Here is a 19,361-nt window from a genome sequence, read left to right as displayed (position 1 = left end):
CACAAATCAAGGTTCACTTTGAAGTTTGTCGACTTGAATTAAAGGGAAGTACCTACTAGAAAACACAACGGACGTTTACTAACTGAAGATAATTTGTTCAGATCATGGGTAATTATTGGAAAGTCAGTACAAATTTTTTAAAATTTTGCAGATAGCCTAGTGCAGTGTTGTGACTGGCCAAAAGGGATCATACTGAAGGCGTGAGCACCAGAAAAATGTGCTAGAACTGTGAATGATTCGAGGGGGATGTGCCTCAGAGTGTGGTAACTGAGGTGACATTTCATTTTGTGAGGGGAAACAATTTCTAACCTAGTCTTGGAACAGGAAAAAAAAAAGAAAAATAAAGAAGTATTTCAAATGCTGTCTGACACAAAAATCCTTGAATGTTCCAGGCAGAAAACTTGCGAAAGGCCCCTGATAGTCCAGAAAGTATTTTAGTGTTTGGTTTTGTGTTTGATTTTCTTTGTCTCATCTTCTGGTTTCTTCTTCTAGAAACATCATGGTAGGAAGTTTCTTCTGGGAGTTTCTTTTAAAATGCAGCTAGTTACAGGTGTACCTGCCAAATAAGTGGTTCAGTTTCTAGAATTGCTTTTAGTAGCTCTTGGATTTCAGTAAGATTGTGTCTCTTTAAACATGAAGTGATGCTTCCATAAATATGCACTGCTATGGTATGAAGCACAGATGTTCTGTGTGTGCCTGTATATGCCTTTTTGCATGACACAGCATGAGGAGCCTGTGAAGCCTGACAGAAAGACAGCAAAGAAGAAGAATACAGGATGGTAGCACTACTTTGTTTCAAATAAAACTATGCTCCCCATTTTTGTGTATGTGTGTGTTATAGAATTAATTTGGTCCTGAAAAAAACAAATATAGTGCCAGAAAGAAGACAAGGTGGTACACAGACACCCGTTTTAGTCACTTCAGATTCAATGCTTTAAAATGTATTGTTTTACTATATATTATTTTAAAATATATTAACTTTAAAACAGAATGTGTTATTACTGAAAATGCTGTATAGTAAAAGTGATGGCAACACGGTTCTTTGGCCTGACTCCAACTCTAAATGCTAAGTTCCATACTTATTTAATCTTTAAATTGCTTTTTTGTCTTTTATCTTCAAGAAATAAGTTTAAAAGGGAATGCAGAGCACTATTATACATTGATTTAAGAGTTATGTGCTGGTTTTCAGATCAGTGGATGCCTGCAACATATCTTGAATCAAGATAAAGCATTCAAAAATAAAAATAGAGAAACTTTATTTTTTAATATTTAAATACTTTTAAATATTTTTACATGTGCACACATATAATTTCTCTCTATGTAAATATTTATTTGTAAAATGTATTTTAACTTTGATACATATATACACACACAATTTTAAGAAGCTATTTTTCCTTTTTCCATTCAAGTTTAACATTGTCATGCAGTCTCTTTAACTTGCATTGATATCAGTCTTGTACTCCTTACGTAACAATAACTATTTAATGAATGCATTTCTTTAAATTCCAGAATTGAATCTAGCTCATTGTACTAATGGATTCATCCAAAATATTGACATTTTCAGTTCTTGATCTGTATCCTTCTTTTTTAATATTTCTTTATTAAACTTCAATTTGTGGTGGCTTGAAAAACAATTCTAATTTCATTTTTGTTTCATACCTTGCTTTGCTAATTGATAATGCACGTGTTGTAGGGTTTTATGGCTTACATGAATCGGATTTGGACAAAGTCTTTCAGCTGCCTACAACCACTTTCATAGGAGGAAATGAGAACAGTCTTTCTTTACGAGAGATCATCAAACGGCTGGAGGTCAGTGTGACATCTTTGATTTGTGATTTGAGATCCCAAGACAAGTGAACATTTTTCTAGTTGTAAGTCACAAAGAACTGACGATTATTAATACAGCAAATAACAGCAAAATAACCCTTGAACAGTTTTTTAGAGATGGTAGCTCCATTAGTTTCATTGACTGGATGTCTGAACTGCATAGATTAAAGATGAGTATAAAAATGTGAATATGGTAGAATTTAGGCCCTAGTTTTGCATAAAGAGCTTATGTTGCTTGAAAGGAGTAGAACCTTTAGTAATTGTGTTTCCTATCACAGATAAAACACTTGCATACAGTTACTAAGGGAATGTGTTGACTTGCACATCTGACCCACAGTTATAGCTGCTTATCTGATGCACAGGCACATTTCTGTTGTGCTTTAGAGCTCTGTATTTGCTTTTTGGTTTTTGTACTTCCAGCATGTCTGTGCAGCAGTTCTCAAGAAAATCCTTAAAATCATAATGTACAAATAAATGGAGAAAATCAATAGCAAAATCTAAAAGCCTCAAGAAACTGATTTGTATTAAAGAGGAAGTAACCTTCCAGTTTTCCCTCCTCTTGCCAGAGCTTTAGATTTTTTTTTTCCACTGAAGTTAACATTAAATTCCTTTTCAGAGGTAGTAGAGAGCATATACTGTGTGTTCAGAATGGTTTTTACTCAAACTCACAATGTGTTTTTTCTATTGACTGTATTTTGAACACATTTTTTGGGTGAATCGTTCTGGTTAAAGTAAGAAAAAAAATAGGAGATAAAAGTTTTGAAGTGTCTTTGCTATTTTTTTCTTTTGTTTCTCTGGTCTGAGCAGCTTGGTTTATTTTTTGGATTTTCAGCCTTCTGAGAATTGACAGCTATCAGGTAATTTGCATGAGGCTTTATAGCTGTCTTCTTATTGTCTTTATTACTTGACTTTAGGTGGCAGTTTAAAAAGACAGGATAAATTTTGATAAATCACTCAATCTTTGCTGTTGCGTATAAGAAAAGACTGTGCTATGCCTGTAAGAAAAGTTTCAAATTAGGTGAAACATGTCAGTAAGTTTAAGGCAGATACATTGGCCTATTTTGAAAGTATTGCACAATGCTGGATCATCACAACTTTTGAAATGTTGCTTTGTAGAGAAAACTTTAATTTACTGGCATGCAAACTGAATTCATTAAAATATTTGTTTGCTTATAGGACTAGTGTGGGAAAGATAGCTTTCAGAAGAGTAACAAAAAGTATAATTTTAAAAATATACTTGCTTCCTCATGGCCAGTTAATTCCTAAAGCTTCTGTATTGGTGCTTTGGCATCCTAGAATACCTACTGCCAACACATAGGCTTGGAGTTTATGTTCATCAATGATGTGGAGCAGTGCCAGTGGATCCGGCAGAAGTTTGAGACACCAGGTGTTATGAAGTTTACTAATGAGGAAAAAAGGACTTTGTTGGCAAGGCTGGTGCGCTCAATGAGGTATGCTGGAGTGGTGCTGGGAAACCGCGCTGTGATTGCTGGGTGTAATCTGGTGTGGGAAGCTGGTGGGCTCAATAACCTGCTGATGTGGACATGAAGAGTCTAAATGAAATCTGGAGTACAGGTGAGTGTAGTTAACCTGGCCACGATGTCAAGGCAAAGTGTGTACTGTGAGGTATGTCAAGGTCTATGTAATGACTTTTCACGTTCTATTTTCTTAAAAGGAAGGCTGTGTACTTTAACACTTGCACAGGCTTTAGTGGTGAATCTGGCAATGTTTTCATTAGCTTTTGGAGAAAAACTGTGAAAAAAGTGTTTCAGCAGACTAGTTGAAACATCTTACTGCTAAGTGTTAAAGATTCATAACCTGTTTCAGAAAATGGAACAACTTTGGATACTGATCTTCTGACATTTGGTATGTACTGTATATCTTTCTGGTAGCATGTCATCAAAAGAAGTTGTCCTAACTGTCAGCTCAAGGATTTGTAGATGGGTGAAATGTTGATATGAGCTTTGTTTGACTCACTGGGATGCTAACGGTCTCTTTGGAAAACTGTGCCAAGTTGGGACTGGATTTGAGAGACATAATGTTATTTCAAGTCGTGTTTTTGCCCTTTGCCTTCTGAGGTACACCAAAATGTGCTGTACTGTTGCATGACCTGGCAGCAAGAATTTTGTTCTCTGCAATATCTGAAAGCATGTCTGGAAATAGCTCATTGATTGCTCCCGTTGTGGCTATCTGTATAGAAATACTGTATCACCAGAGACTGAATTACCCTTTCTTCCCTAGAAAAAGGTTCTCTTCTCAGGCATGAGATTTATTCCAGTTCTTACATTTTGAAACAGTTTGCATATATGATAAACACAAGAGTTAACAATATTAGAAGGCAGGTTTTTTGATTAAGCTTCTCTGTTCAAATACTTCAAAATGAAGTATCCATTGGAGGTCTTGGAAGATATCTTGCCAGGCATTTTGTTTGCCAGTATTATAACAAGATTGTTTGTCAGGCTAAAAGTTAAATTTAAACAGAAGTGTAATAAAAAAAAAAAGTCACTTAACAGCCAAGTGAATATTGCACTTGAGTAAGTTTGTTTAACAAGCCCTCAGTATGAACCATCTCCATTTATCTTGAGACAGGCATTTTTGCTGCTATTCCTGCCTGTCCAAGCTGTGGACAAGCTATTCCTGTGTCCAAGCTTCAGTTTCTAGTACCATGAAGGAGCCAAATGTTATTCTCCTGATAAATTAATTGTCTGCTGAAAATGGAAGAAAAAAGTTTAAACAAGTTTCTATCCACCTATCTATAGCATGCTTTTTTTGTCTGAAAGTGATCAAGAAAACTGGTTTTGTGAACAACTGGTTGTGCTCCTGAGAATAGTGGCTTTGTAAAGCCCAATCATTTTGCTCAAGAATCTGTTCTTAAAAATGTTACTTCCAAGTACTACATACTTAGGTACTTGAAACTGCGTTTTACAGTAAGGTTTCTCATCCTTTGTGGTGTTTACGTATAGCTTATTGAACAAAGGGTCTTCCTCACATAAAACACTTACTGAATATTTTGAGCTTCTATGTGTGTGCATCAATCAACATGTCAAAGAGAGATGATGATCGTGTAGTCTGGTCTGAGCATCTTCTTACACCTGTGCAGGGTCAAGTCTTTCCAGATTCCCCCTTCTGTCAGCAGCTGCCTTTCATCAGACTTGCTCCTTGCTGGGTACCGAATACATGCAGCGGCAGCAGAGCTGACTGCCCTTCTGAACTCACACTGGCATATGGGGGACTTAGGAAATATTGTAATTCTACACACTTAGTGACAGCCTGCCTCAAATGATGAACTTTCTACTTGTGCAGTACTGGCCTAACTGGCAGCTACAAGGAGAAGGAAAATGGTGTGTCCGACCACCACTTTGGTTTGCCCTGTAGGGCCTGCTGTTCACATAGGACCCCGCTTTCAGTTTATATGAACTGGCATAACCTCACTGACTTCTGAGGAATTATGGCAGCATATTTTAGCTGAGGATCTGGCTTGTTGCTTAGATGCCTGAATTGTAAAAGTATTCATGGGTTAGCTAAGGAGAGTCTTTTCATTTCATTTCTTTTACAATTTCATCCTAAAGAGGTAAATGTCATCATTCTAAGTGAGGAGTAAGCCAAATACTAATGGATTATGGCAGTATTATAAGCCCAACATTGCATAGATGATGTAACTAATACAGTTATTTTCATGAAGATGTATTCTGTTTGCATTTTGTATCTCCAGGCTTTCCAACATATGACCCTTTCAGCATTTGTTAAAAGGTACTTTTTAACCACTTGTATTGCCTCTGGCCCAAATGCATTAAAGAATGAAAAAGCAGAGAATTGTCAAAGATGGACATCTATCCCCAGCTGCAGCTGAGGCAGACATTCCAGTGTCTTTGTTCTTGGCATGTTACCAGCTGGTGCCTCACATAGTCTGTGGAGCTCTGTCATTGAAATCGGCATGCTTTCTGCTCCTGTTTTCTTCAAGTATTTGTTACTTCCAGCAAATACAGATTCCCTTGTGCCTTTTTCAATTCATAGAGGAGACTTCTTTGCTGGGGAGAGTTATACGTTGGAACGAGCAGAGTTTAACCTGGGAAGTGGATTTTGTCTGAGGTGGAGACTCTCCTTCCCATCTGAATTGTTTTAAAGTTGTGGTGAATATTTCTCAGATGAAGGAGGAAGACTTAATTCTGTCCGAGGTCTTCTCCATCCCCAGCATGTGACTTTCCACCAGAGGGCTATAAATGTGTATTCACAGATGTTTTAAAACAGGGTAATGTAATTTTACTTGATAAAAGATTTTGACAATACTTGTTACATTTTCTTAATGCAAACACTGTTTTTTTGTGTTTTTTTTTTTTGTTTGTTTTTTATGAAGATTTGAAGATTTCCTTGCTCGCAAGTGGTCTTCCGAGAAGAGATTTGGTTTGGAAGGATGTGAAGTAATGATTCCTGCACTTAAGACCATCATTGATAAATCCAGTGAAATGGGAATTGAATATGTTATAATGGGGATGCCTCATAGGTAATGTCAATGGAAGCCCCGCAGTGAATGGACTTGCGTTTTAAGGCAGGCTTTAAGTAGTAGAATTTTATTAACAAAGTTGATACTAGAGAAGCTGGGGAAGCAAGAGATAGTTATACTGATTAATGGGAACACAGAACTGTAACAGTATATCAGTGAGAAGCTACAGGCTTCACAGGTGAATGCTAAATGAAACTGACTGCAGTGTACTTTCAAGCTGAAAACAAGTGTAGCAGTAGCCATGATATTTACCCCATTGAGTCTAGAACAGAGAAAGCTGGGCGAGATAGTCTCTCTTACTTTTGCAGTCTGTCTTAATTATTAATGTTATCATGTTAAAATTGCTAGATAGCTACAAAATTATTTTTTTATACTTGGATAAGTGGGTGTTATGGGCTGTCAGTGGGAATGCATTGGAGGAACTTTGCAATGGGATGGAGAAGGGTAGAATGAAGGATTTGAAGTTCAGGAGTTTAAAGTGAACTTCTGAATTGCAAATTTCTGTTGGAGGTGTACATACAGTTACTAAGTTACTAAGTTACTAGTTTCATTGACTGGATGTCTGAACTGCATAGATTAAAGATGAGTATAAAAATGTGAATATGGTAGAATTTAGGCCCTAGTTTTGCATAAAGAGCTTATGTTGCTTGAAAGGAGTAGAACCTTTAGTAATTGTGTTTCCTATCACAGATAAAACACTTGCATACAGTTACTAAGGGAATGTGTTGACTTGCACATCTGACCCACAGTTATAGCTGCTTATCTGATGCACAGGCACATTTCTGTTGTGCTTTAGAGCTCTGTATTTGCTTTTTGGTTTTTGTACTTCCAGCATGTCTGTGCAGCAGTTCTCAAGAAAATCCTTAAAATCATAATGTACAAATAAATGGAGAAAATCAATAGCAAAATCTAAAAGCCTCAAGAAACTGATTTGTATTAAAGAGGAAGTAACCTTCCAGTTTTCCCTCCTCTTGCCAGAGCTTTAGATTTTTTTTTTCCACTGAAGTTAACATTAAATTCCTTTTCAGAGGTAGTAGAGAGCATATACTGTGTGTTCAGAATGGTTTTTACTCAAACTCACAATGTGTTTTTTCTATTGACTGTATTTTGAACACATTTTTTGGGTGAATCGTTCTGGTTAAAGTAAGAAAAAAAATAGGAGATAAAAGTTTTGAAGTGTCTTTGCTATTTTTTTCTTTTGTTTCTCTGGTCTGAGCAGCTTGGTTTATTTTTTGGATTTTCAGCCTTCTGAGAATTGACAGCTATCAGGTAATTTGCATGAGGCTTTATAGCTGTCTTCTTATTGTCTTTATTACTTGACTTTAGGTGGCAGTTTAAAAAGACAGGATAAATTTTGATAAATCACTCAATCTTTGCTGTTGCGTATAAGAAAAGACTGTGCTATGCCTGTAAGAAAAGTTTCAAATTAGGTGAAACATGTCAGTAAGTTTAAGGCAGATACATTGGCCTATTTTGAAAGTATTGCACAATGCTGGATCATCACAACTTTTGAAATGTTGCTTTGTAGAGAAAACTTTAATTTACTGGCATGCAAACTGAATTCATTAAAATATTTGTTTGCTTATAGGACTAGTGTGGGAAAGATAGCTTTCAGAAGAGTAACAAAAAGTATAATTTTAAAAATATACTTGCTTCCTCATGGCCAGTTAATTCCTAAAGCTTCTGTATTGGTGCTTTGGCATCCTAGAATACCTACTGCCAACACATAGGCTTGGAGTTTATGTTCATCAATGATGTGGAGCAGTGCCAGTGGATCCGGCAGAAGTTTGAGACACCAGGTGTTATGAAGTTTACTAATGAGGAAAAAAGGACTTTGTTGGCAAGGCTGGTGCGCTCAATGAGGTATGCTGGAGTGGTGCTGGGAAACCGCGCTGTGATTGCTGGGTGTAATCTGGTGTGGGAAGCTGGTGGGCTCAATAACCTGCTGATGTGGACATGAAGAGTCTAAATGAAATCTGGAGTACAGGTGAGTGTAGTTAACCTGGCCACGATGTCAAGGCAAAGTGTGTACTGTGAGGTATGTCAAGGTCTATGTAATGACTTTTCACGTTCTATTTTCTTAAAAGGAAGGCTGTGTACTTTAACACTTGCACAGGCTTTAGTGGTGAATCTGGCAATGTTTTCATTAGCTTTTGGAGAAAAACTGTGAAAAAAGTGTTTCAGCAGACTAGTTGAAACATCTTACTGCTAAGTGTTAAAGATTCATAACCTGTTTCAGAAAATGGAACAACTTTGGATACTGATCTTCTGACATTTGGTATGTACTGTATATCTTTCTGGTAGCATGTCATCAAAAGAAGTTGTCCTAACTGTCAGCTCAAGGATTTGTAGATGGGTGAAATGTTGATATGAGCTTTGTTTGACTCACTGGGATGCTAACGGTCTCTTTGGAAAACTGTGCCAAGTTGGGACTGGATTTGAGAGACATAATGTTATTTCAAGTCGTGTTTTTGCCCTTTGCCTTCTGAGGTACACCAAAATGTGCTGTACTGTTGCATGACCTGGCAGCAAGAATTTTGTTCTCTGCAATATCTGAAAGCATGTCTGGAAATAGCTCATTGATTGCTCCCGTTGTGGCTATCTGTATAGAAATACTGTATCACCAGAGACTGAATTACCCTTTCTTCCCTAGAAAAAGGTTCTCTTCTCAGGCATGAGATTTATTCCAGTTCTTACATTTTGAAACAGTTTGCATATATGATAAACACAAGAGTTAACAATATTAGAAGGCAGGTTTTTTGATTAAGCTTCTCTGTTCAAATACTTCAAAATGAAGTATCCATTGGAGGTCTTGGAAGATATCTTGCCAGGCATTTTGTTTGCCAGTATTATAACAAGATTGTTTGTCAGGCTAAAAGTTAAATTTAAACAGAAGTGTAATAAAAAAAAAAAGTCACTTAACAGCCAAGTGAATATTGCACTTGAGTAAGTTTGTTTAACAAGCCCTCAGTATGAACCATCTCCATTTATCTTGAGACAGGCATTTTTGCTGCTATTCCTGCCTGTCCAAGCTGTGGACAAGCTATTCCTGTGTCCAAGCTTCAGTTTCTAGTACCATGAAGGAGCCAAATGTTATTCTCCTGATAAATTAATTGTCTGCTGAAAATGGAAGAAAAAAGTTTAAACAAGTTTCTATCCACCTATCTATAGCATGCTTTTTTTGTCTGAAAGTGATCAAGAAAACTGGTTTTGTGAACAACTGGTTGTGCTCCTGAGAATAGTGGCTTTGTAAAGCCCAATCATTTTGCTCAAGAATCTGTTCTTAAAAATGTTACTTCCAAGTACTACATACTTAGGTACTTGAAACTGCGTTTTACAGTAAGGTTTCTCATCCTTTGTGGTGTTTACGTATAGCTTATTGAACAAAGGGTCTTCCTCACATAAAACACTTACTGAATATTTTGAGCTTCTATGTGTGTGCATCAATCAACATGTCAAAGAGAGATGATGATCGTGTAGTCTGGTCTGAGCATCTTCTTACACCTGTGCAGGGTCAAGTCTTTCCAGATTCCCCCTTCTGTCAGCAGCTGCCTTTCATCAGACTTGCTCCTTGCTGGGTACCGAATACATGCAGCGGCAGCAGAGCTGACTGCCCTTCTGAACTCACACTGGCATATGGGGGACTTAGGAAATATTGTAATTCTACACACTTAGTGACAGCCTGCCTCAAATGATGAACTTTCTACTTGTGCAGTACTGGCCTAACTGGCAGCTACAAGGAGAAGGAAAATGGTGTGTCCGACCACCACTTTGGTTTGCCCTGTAGGGCCTGCTGTTCACATAGGACCCCGCTTTCAGTTTATATGAACTGGCATAACCTCACTGACTTCTGAGGAATTATGGCAGCATATTTTAGCTGAGGATCTGGCTTGTTGCTTAGATGCCTGAATTGTAAAAGTATTCATGGGTTAGCTAAGGAGAGTCTTTTCATTTCATTTCTTTTACAATTTCATCCTAAAGAGGTAAATGTCATCATTCTAAGTGAGGAGTAAGCCAAATACTAATGGATTATGGCAGTATTATAAGCCCAACATTGCATAGATGATGTAACTAATACAGTTATTTTCATGAAGATGTATTCTGTTTGCATTTTGTATCTCCAGGCTTTCCAACATATGACCCTTTCAGCATTTGTTAAAAGGTACTTTTTAACCACTTGTATTGCCTCTGGCCCAAATGCATTAAAGAATGAAAAAGCAGAGAATTGTCAAAGATGGACATCTATCCCCAGCTGCAGCTGAGGCAGACATTCCAGTGTCTTTGTTCTTGGCATGTTACCAGCTGGTGCCTCACATAGTCTGTGGAGCTCTGTCATTGAAATCGGCATGCTTTCTGCTCCTGTTTTCTTCAAGTATTTGTTACTTCCAGCAAATACAGATTCCCTTGTGCCTTTTTCAATTCATAGAGGAGACTTCTTTGCTGGGGAGAGTTATACGTTGGAACGAGCAGAGTTTAACCTGGGAAGTGGATTTTGTCTGAGGTGGAGACTCTCCTTCCCATCTGAATTGTTTTAAAGTTGTGGTGAATATTTCTCAGATGAAGGAGGAAGACTTAATTCTGTCCGAGGTCTTCTCCATCCCCAGCATGTGACTTTCCACCAGAGGGCTATAAATGTGTATTCACAGATGTTTTAAAACAGGGTAATGTAATTTTACTTGATAAAAGATTTTGACAATACTTGTTACATTTTCTTAATGCAAACACTGTTTTTTTGTGTTTTTTTTTTTTGTTTGTTTTTTATGAAGATTTGAAGATTTCCTTGCTCGCAAGTGGTCTTCCGAGAAGAGATTTGGTTTGGAAGGATGTGAAGTAATGATTCCTGCACTTAAGACCATCATTGATAAATCCAGTGAAATGGGAATTGAATATGTTATAATGGGGATGCCTCATAGGTAATGTCAATGGAAGCCCCGCAGTGAATGGACTTGCGTTTTAAGGCAGGCTTTAAGTAGTAGAATTTTATTAACAAAGTTGATACTAGAGAAGCTGGGGAAGCAAGAGATAGTTATACTGATTAATGGGAACACAGAACTGTAACAGTATATCAGTGAGAAGCTACAGGCTTCACAGGTGAATGCTAAATGAAACTGACTGCAGTGTACTTTCAAGCTGAAAACAAGTGTAGCAGTAGCCATGATATTTACCCCATTGAGTCTAGAACAGAGAAAGCTGGGCGAGATAGTCTCTCTTACTTTTGCAGTCTGTCTTAATTATTAATGTTATCATGTTAAAATTGCTAGATAGCTACAAAATTATTTTTTTATACTTGGATAAGTGGGTGTTATGGGCTGTCAGTGGGAATGCATTGGAGGAACTTTGCAATGGGATGGAGAAGGGTAGAATGAAGGATTTGAAGTTCAGGAGTTTAAAGTGAACTTCTGAATTGCAAATTTCTGTTGGAGGTGGTGTCTGTTTTTTAAAAAAATTATACTGTTAATTCTGTTATTACAATTTTTGAGGCATACATGTGTTTGGATTTTTTTAGAGGTAGGCTGAATGTATTGGCTAATGTCATCCGAAAAGAGCTGGAGCAGATCTTCTGTCAGTTTGATCCCAAACTTGAAGCAGCTGATGAGGTAAGATGTTTCTTCAATACATCTACATAAAGTGATCAATATTAAAGGTAATTTTTAGTCATTTTAGTTCATAGTTATTATCATAATAGCATTATCAGCTGCTGAAATGCATTGTCTTTTTCTCTAGTTTGAGAAATATGATTTGAAATTAACAAATTTAAAGACTATACTGTAGCTGTAACATGCAGAAGGTGTCTTAGTTATAAAGCCTAAAGGATGATTGTAGATAAGTCAGTTCCACATCATATAACAGAGTTTGTAATCTTTATGCATCTTCCTTTGTTTTATGTATGGGAAATGAGTATCAGTTCTGTAAGTATTTGTGGCTTCACACTGCTAACTAGCTAAGCTCCACCACACCACACTCTCATGCCACCTCCTTAACAGAACAGGGGGAGAAAATATGATGAAACAAAAGCTCGTGGGTTGAGATAAGGACACTCACCAATTACCGTCACGGGCAAAGCAGACTCAGCACAGGGAGATCAATGTGATTTATTGCCAGCTAACAGCCTAGAGCAGTGAGAACTAAAAGCGAAATAAAAACACATTTCCCCCTTTACTCCCTCATTCACTCCCTCCTCCCAGGTGGCTCAGGGGAACATGGAAAGGGGGTGCTGGTTAGACCATAACACTTCATCTCTGCTGCTCTGTCCTGGTCACTCTCTTCTGCTCCTCCCCAAACTGATTCTACTTGGGCTTGAGGAACTCCAGACTGCCATAAGAACTGCTCCAATATGGGTCCATACCATGGGATGCAGTCTGTTTGTGAAATCCATTTAACAGAATTAAGCAGAATTTTTAGGCATGGTTAGGTACAGTTTGTATGAATAACATTCCTGAGTTGTGACTACATCTTGCGTGTTAGGGATCTGGGGATGTAAAATATCATCTGGGAATGTACCATGAGAGGATCAACAGAGCAACAAACAAGAAAATCACTCTGTCCCTGATGGCTAACCCTTCGCACTTGGAAGCAGTTGATCCTGTTGTGCAGGGGAAGACAAAAGCTGAACAGTTTTATCGAGGGGATACAGCAGGGAAAAAGGTAAGGGTTGTTTAATGTTGCAGTAAGTCTTACTGGTACATTTTAAAGTATTTTTAATGAAGATAATTTACTGATAATTTTGTATTGCGGTCTTCTTCCATTTCTGCTTCACAGGAGGGATATAGCACCCATTGAACTAGTTTAAGCTTTTAACATGTTACCTCAAGGGTAACTTCAGGAAGCAGGCTTAAAACTTATCTCATTTGGGAACTCAACAAAGGCAGCAGAATGCTGACAAGCCTATGGTTTATTATAAAAAGTGCAATGCAGAATGCTTATAAGTCTATGGTTTATTATAAAAATACAATTCTATTTTATAAGCACTACAGAAACATGGAGTAGAGAAATCCTGCTGAGAAGCTTAAATTGCAGTTTTGCTTTTAAATATGTGTATGTTTGTGTGTATTATCTTCCCTCTTAGGTTATGTCCATTTTGTTACATGGGGATGCTGCCTTTGCAGGACAAGGTGTGGTGTATGAGACATTTCATCTTAGTGACCTTCCATCCTATACCACAAATGGTACTATTCATGTTGTCGTCAACAACCAGGTAATGAATAGAGCATTTTCCAATCAATTTGGGTGCCAAGTAGTCACTAGTGTATTTTTTTTATTCTTGTTTATTAGCTTGATGCACTGTCCCCTCTGTTCATTACAATGGCTAGGATGTTCCTGAAATGACTGTAGTATGTAGTAACTCTGACTGGATAATATTTTACCAGCTACATTTATTTCATTCAGTTTTTAACAATTAACTGAATTAAGTTTGCTTTGTTTAGTTTTTGAGGGAGCAAAGAAAAAAAAAACTATAAGTAGCCAAAATGAAAAGCCTAAGACTACTGCTGTGTAAAATGACTGTCAAGTGAAAACACCAAGCATTCAAAGCAAAGTAGAGGGAGATGCCCACATCATCATTTTAATGGAATTTTCTGGAATTTTTTAGATTGGCTTCACTACAGACCCTCGTATGGCACGTTCCTCTCCATATCCTACTGATGTTGCTCGTGTAGTCAATGCTCCCATTTTTCATGTGAATGCTGATGACCCTGAAGCAGTGATGTACGTGTGCAGTGTAGCTGCAGAGTGGCGAAACACATTCAATAAAGATGTGGTTGTTGACTTAGTAAGTCTTGGGTTTCTTAACTTTTCATTCTGTGCATTTATGTACCATTCTCTTAGTTTTCTGTGTCTTAGAAGATCCAATCAAGAAACATAGTTTGATTTCAATGACGTTTAGTTTCTTAATTAAAAAAAAACACACAACCCCACGAGAATCCATAAATGTTTTTATACCATAAGCCTAAATCTCTGTAGAACTGTGAAATTTAAAAAGTTCATTTTACATCTTTCTTTACCAACAGAAAAGATCTTTCCATTTGTAGGTTTGTTACCGTAGGAGAGGGCACAATGAAATGGATGAACCAATGTTCACCCAGCCTCTGATGTACAAGCAGATTCATAAACAAGTGCCAGTGCTGAAGAAGTATGCTGACAAACTGATTGCAGATGGGACTGTAACACTGCAAGAGTTTGAGGTACAGTATGTCAACAGAGTTGAAGGGAACTTACAAAGCTGTTAGTAGGAAGACACAACTGTCATTGCTTAAAAACCTTCCTCCCCTTACTGTGATTGAGTCTTCACCCTTTGACACTTTGTTTCAATTTGGTTTTCATGTAAAATACAAAGTTTTAAAGCTTATTGCCATGGAGGTATTTAGTAATTTTCTTAACTTAATTCTTGCTGTATGATGTAATTAGGAACAAATCCCACATAAATGTACGTAAGTGTCCCTATAACAAAGGGACTGAAAGTGCTATGAAATACATAGAGTAGAAAAAATTTGACCAGATTCTGACATTTGTAGAAGGTGATTATGTGTGAATGAATCCTGTTTCAGCAGTGAGATGATATTTGAATGCTCACAGGTACAACTGTAGCTTCATGTTGATCACCTTGTAGAAATGGCAATTGTATCCAGCAATAAAGAAATAAAAGCAGTTTAAGCTTTTTATTTTGTTGCAAAAATTCATCTGCTTTGCTTCAGAGATAACTGAATGGTAGGTATCATCTGTAAGATAAAAGGGTGTTTAAAAAAAAAAGTTCTTGTTCTACAGGAAGAAATTGCAAAGTACGATAGAATATGTGAAGAAGCATATACTAGATCTAAGGATAATAAGATTCTACACATTAAGCACTGGCTTGATTCACCTTGGCCTGGTAAGAACTGTGCTTTCATATATCCTAGTGTTAATATTATTGTGCATTTATTTTGAGTCTTAAGTCTAGTACTCTTAAATGTACGTCAGTGAATGTTTCTTTCAAATGAAGTGTGTGACTTTTGGTTTGCCTGTGTTAACAGAAAATAAAACATTCTGCCAGATCAATTTGCAAGAGGAGCCTTTCTAAAAAAAAAAAAAAAAGTGGAAGATAAGGTGTGACTCTGAGCAACCTGGTCTAGTGGAAGGTGTCCCCGCTCATGGGGGGGGGGGGGGATGGGGGTTGGAACCAGATAATCTTTAATGTCCTTTCCAACACCAACCATTCTATCATTCTGTTCTATGATTATATGAGAAAGCACTCTCTTCAGTTTACTAGAGAGGTGTTTTTCCTATAATATTATCTTTGTTCCTTTGGGAAGAGGGAGGAGTATGTCTCATGCTCCCTTCTTGGAGGGATTGAAGTGTCAGATGCCTTTTACTGCCTGTCTCTGCCCACACAGTTGGACTTGATTTGCAGGGAGTGAAAGTAGAAACAACACAGATCATGGTGTGCCTGTAAGATCAAGTACTCTTGTCATGCAGAAAATTGAAATGATTGTCTCCTTTTGAAAGGTGAAGAACAGATTTAGGCTGCTGCTTAGAATGTCTGTTAAGAGTTGTATGTTTTTAAATAAATTGTATATAGCATAGAAATCTCTTAATCATTCCGTGAACTCACTAGTTTTTTACTTCCAGGATTCTTTAATGTGGATGGAGAACCCAAGAGCATGTCTTGTCCTCCAACTGGCATTTCAGAAGACCTGCTGACTCACATTGGCAATGTAGCTAGCTCAGTGCCAGTCAAAGACTTCAAAATACATTCAGGTCAGCTGGAGTCTTTGTTTCTCCTAGTGGCTACGTTTCTCGCTCAGGTTTTGTATTTCTGCAAATGAGTTGCTGTTGGGCCTTTTACCAAAGAGGAAAATGCCCGTGACTTGTCTTTTATTTTACTTCTTCTACCCTAGGGGCAAAGAGAATGTGACAGTTAAAGTTTTACTCTGTGTTATCAATATAATATCCTTTCAATGTCACACCATTTCTGTTCCTTACCATATTAGAACAGATTTTCCTCTGAGGGAGGTAAAACCCATTGTAATGCTAAGTTAATAATCCTTTAATTCATCAAATGCTCATAAAGAGCACGTTTTGGGACTAACTGGGAAGTGAGGTATCCATCTCAGAAAGCACTATTAAGGTTTTTACAAATGCTAAAACCAGTGCTAGTTTGGGATTCAGTCAGGATGCTTTTCTTGTAGTTAGGCAAGTTTCTGCTCAGGAATAGAGCTTGGTCTTTTCAGACCTGGCAACACTGCTAGTATGCTATGAGCCTAATTTTGGTACAGCTGAATGAACTTCGTGTGGCCAAATTCAGCCAGAGTTTTCCTTTCAACTTAGCAGTTAATGTTGATGATAGCGCAAATCCAGCTTTTTCTCAGAAAGTCTTAACTTTCGGTGTGAAGAAATCTAATTCTGAATTTAGCATCTAATTGTAGTAAAAAGATAAATGTACGTGTCTCACTGGGGATTGCTTGGCATTATGTCAGACTTCTGAGTTAATTCTTTTAATCCCTGGTCAGGTTGAAGTCTAGCAGCTCTACAGGGAACAATGACGTGTTCATTTCATGGGGAAGCATGGAGCCACTTTGGGGATCTTTTTTTCTATTATTGTCTTATAGGGAATGTATGTAGAATCAAGAGAGAGAACTTTTTTTTCTGGGTAAAATTTCTAGATAATCTTTCATCTCCAGAATCATCCATTGAGGAATAAAGTGTGTCTGCTGTAGATGTTCCATGAGTTTGTGTTCCTTTGGCACAACTAAGCATTGCTACAAGCAGTGAGAGTAAGGCATTCCTAGTTATCAATTGCAAGTGCATTGAGCGCATACAACTAACAGGTGTACTTTAAAACTCTTTTACATGTTTGTGCACTTTGGTGATACTGATAAATTTGAAATTATAGTTAGCCAATAAAATTTATTATTAGGCATTCTAATTAAAAAGGTAAGTCAGCCTCTATTAACTTGATTAAATCCTTGACTCTAAGTAATATTTGCCAGTACATAAGATAGGTTCATGCTTCTTAGCGTAAAGCATTCTTCCTGGGTAAATAGTTCTCAAACTTTGGTCTTCTAGATTCTTTTATGCAGTTTAAAAGGCCATGAGAGAGAAAATTTGGGGATAATTAGAATTGGAAGAGGATGAAGTACCTTTGAAGTACTTTGGCCTTCTACTAAGAACAAAACGGTTTAGTATCTCCTTGTCTTTCAAAAAAAAAAATTGGAAGACTATTTTGTTTTATCAACTGCTTAGTATGTTCTAAAGAAGAGACGGTTTTCAAGATATTCTTGTTTAAAGTGACACAATTTCTAAGAGAATAGTTTTACATGGAGAGGAAGCAGGGTGATTTTTGTAAAGATGGGGAAAGTTAACAAAGGGAAGAATGGGAAAATAACAAATAGAACAGCTTGCCAGAAGCATCAATGCAGATGTGAAAATAAGGTGGTGTCAAGTGACACTGAATTCAGTAAGCTTATATAACTTCAGAGCTGGAAGCACCTGGATGCAACTTCAGAGTTTTTTTCGTACCCTTTTAAAGTCACAGTGTTGCAACTTGTGTTTTGGCTCACCAAAGTATATGTACACTGTAAAAAAAAACAAACAAAACAACCATTGCTTACCAACTGAAAATCCATTGGCAGCTGCTACAATTTCCTATTTGCCTGATATTCATCATATTGATTAATACTGCTTGTTTCTCTCTTTGTAGTATCTCCAGAATCCAATAAGTCAAATGCCAAGAGAAAATGAGAGTGAGAAAGAGAGAAGAACTCAATAGATGACATTTTCAGTCTTTTACAAAACAGTATTTGGTGCTAGAAATGTGAAAATAAATATTTAGGAAGAAGTATTTGACCATGAGTCATTTTAATTGTCCTCAGTAGTTTCTGACAGCCATATCTTATTTTCTTCTGCTAAAACAAGGTATGAACAATATACAACCCTTTGCCTAGGAAGCAAGTTATTTTACTTTGCTAGCAGTTCAGGCCTGGAAGAACTAATATGATCAACAAATTGAATCTGTGTTTAACTTGGCTGCAGTTATTCTGCATTTGATGAAGACAGTAGATCAGCAACTAAGATTTGAAGCATCAATCTAAGCTTGATGGGTTTTCCTGTTCTAGCTTATTGTAGCCAGTGGGAAGAATGGTGAATGTAATATGAATGCCAAATATCTCTAAAGTAGGTCCATTGATTTCTTATCTTTATCCTAATGTAGGACTTTCTCGGATTTTGAGAGCTCGCTTGGAAATGACCAAGAACAGGGTTGTTGACTGGGCCTTAGCAGAATACATGGCTTTTGGCTCTTTTCTGAAAGAAGGGATTCATGTCCGACTAAGTGGACAGGATGTGGAGAGGGGTACTTTTAGGTGAGTACTGAGATAACTCTTAAAAGCTGTCCCATACTTAAAGAAACACATTTGCAATTTTTAAGGAATATGTTCTTTTGAGGGAAGGGGAAAGCTGATACTATTCAGCATCAATCTTAATGTCATTGTTTCTGACAGTCGATCTCTTGTGTCTGTAAACAGAATATTTTAAAGAATAGTAGTTAAGGTAGAACAGAAGTTCTTAGATATTTTCTTCCTTACATGGCTGAAAAGTGGAAATTATGGAAATTATTTTTTTTCTGCTTTTCAAGTAAAAATTCAGCCACATTCGACCTAATTGCTGAGAAGTATGAGCAGAGGGTATTTGCTGCTGTAGATTCTGAAGTGTTTGAATACCAGTGCAATGGTGGCTGCTTGGAGCTCTGGTATCCTCTGAGCAAATATCTTGCCAGTTGGCAAAGCTCTTCTAAATGAAACAAGATCCTTTGTACTGAAACTCTTAAAGACTGTGGAGCATGAATGAATGCTGAATCTGATCACTTGATAAAATATATACAGTTCTGCTGCCTTACCTGACTCTCCATGGAGTAAAATCTTAATGATGTATTTAATTGAACCCTTTGATGCGAAGCCCATTGCTGGGGGTGAATGAACGAGCAGCTGCACTATGCTTCATTGTGAATGCGTGCAGAAAAAAGAGATAAATCTTGGTGCCTGTCTTTTGTGGTGCAGTGCTCTGT

At 37.3% G+C, this 19,361-nt stretch overlaps 1 protein-coding gene across 1 annotated transcript in view; it reads left to right on the top strand.

Moving 5' to 3' along the window:
- OGDHL (oxoglutarate dehydrogenase L) overlaps positions 1–19,361 on the top strand; it is a 61,847-nt gene that overhangs the window by 18,850 nt on the left and 23,636 nt on the right. The window contains exons 5-15 of the mRNA XM_080597882.1: positions 1,694–1,809; positions 8,037–8,191; positions 11,095–11,241; positions 11,835–11,925; positions 12,794–12,973; positions 13,395–13,523; positions 13,917–14,096; positions 14,356–14,508; positions 15,089–15,191; positions 15,929–16,057; positions 18,510–18,660. Coding sequence (XP_080454008.1) covers positions 1,694–1,809; positions 8,037–8,191; positions 11,095–11,241; positions 11,835–11,925; positions 12,794–12,973; positions 13,395–13,523; positions 13,917–14,096; positions 14,356–14,508; positions 15,089–15,191; positions 15,929–16,057; positions 18,510–18,660 — 1,534 coding nt within the window. The remainder of the gene's footprint in view (positions 1–1,693; positions 1,810–8,036; positions 8,192–11,094; positions 11,242–11,834; positions 11,926–12,793; positions 12,974–13,394; positions 13,524–13,916; positions 14,097–14,355; positions 14,509–15,088; positions 15,192–15,928; positions 16,058–18,509; positions 18,661–19,361) is intronic.

Source organism: Anser brachyrhynchus, assembly GCF_964034855.1.
Source record: "Anser brachyrhynchus genome assembly, chromosome: 6".
NCBI classification, from domain to species: domain Eukaryota; kingdom Metazoa; phylum Chordata; class Aves; order Anseriformes; family Anatidae; genus Anser; species Anser brachyrhynchus.
This window is presented reverse-complemented; position numbering and strand designations above follow the sequence as displayed.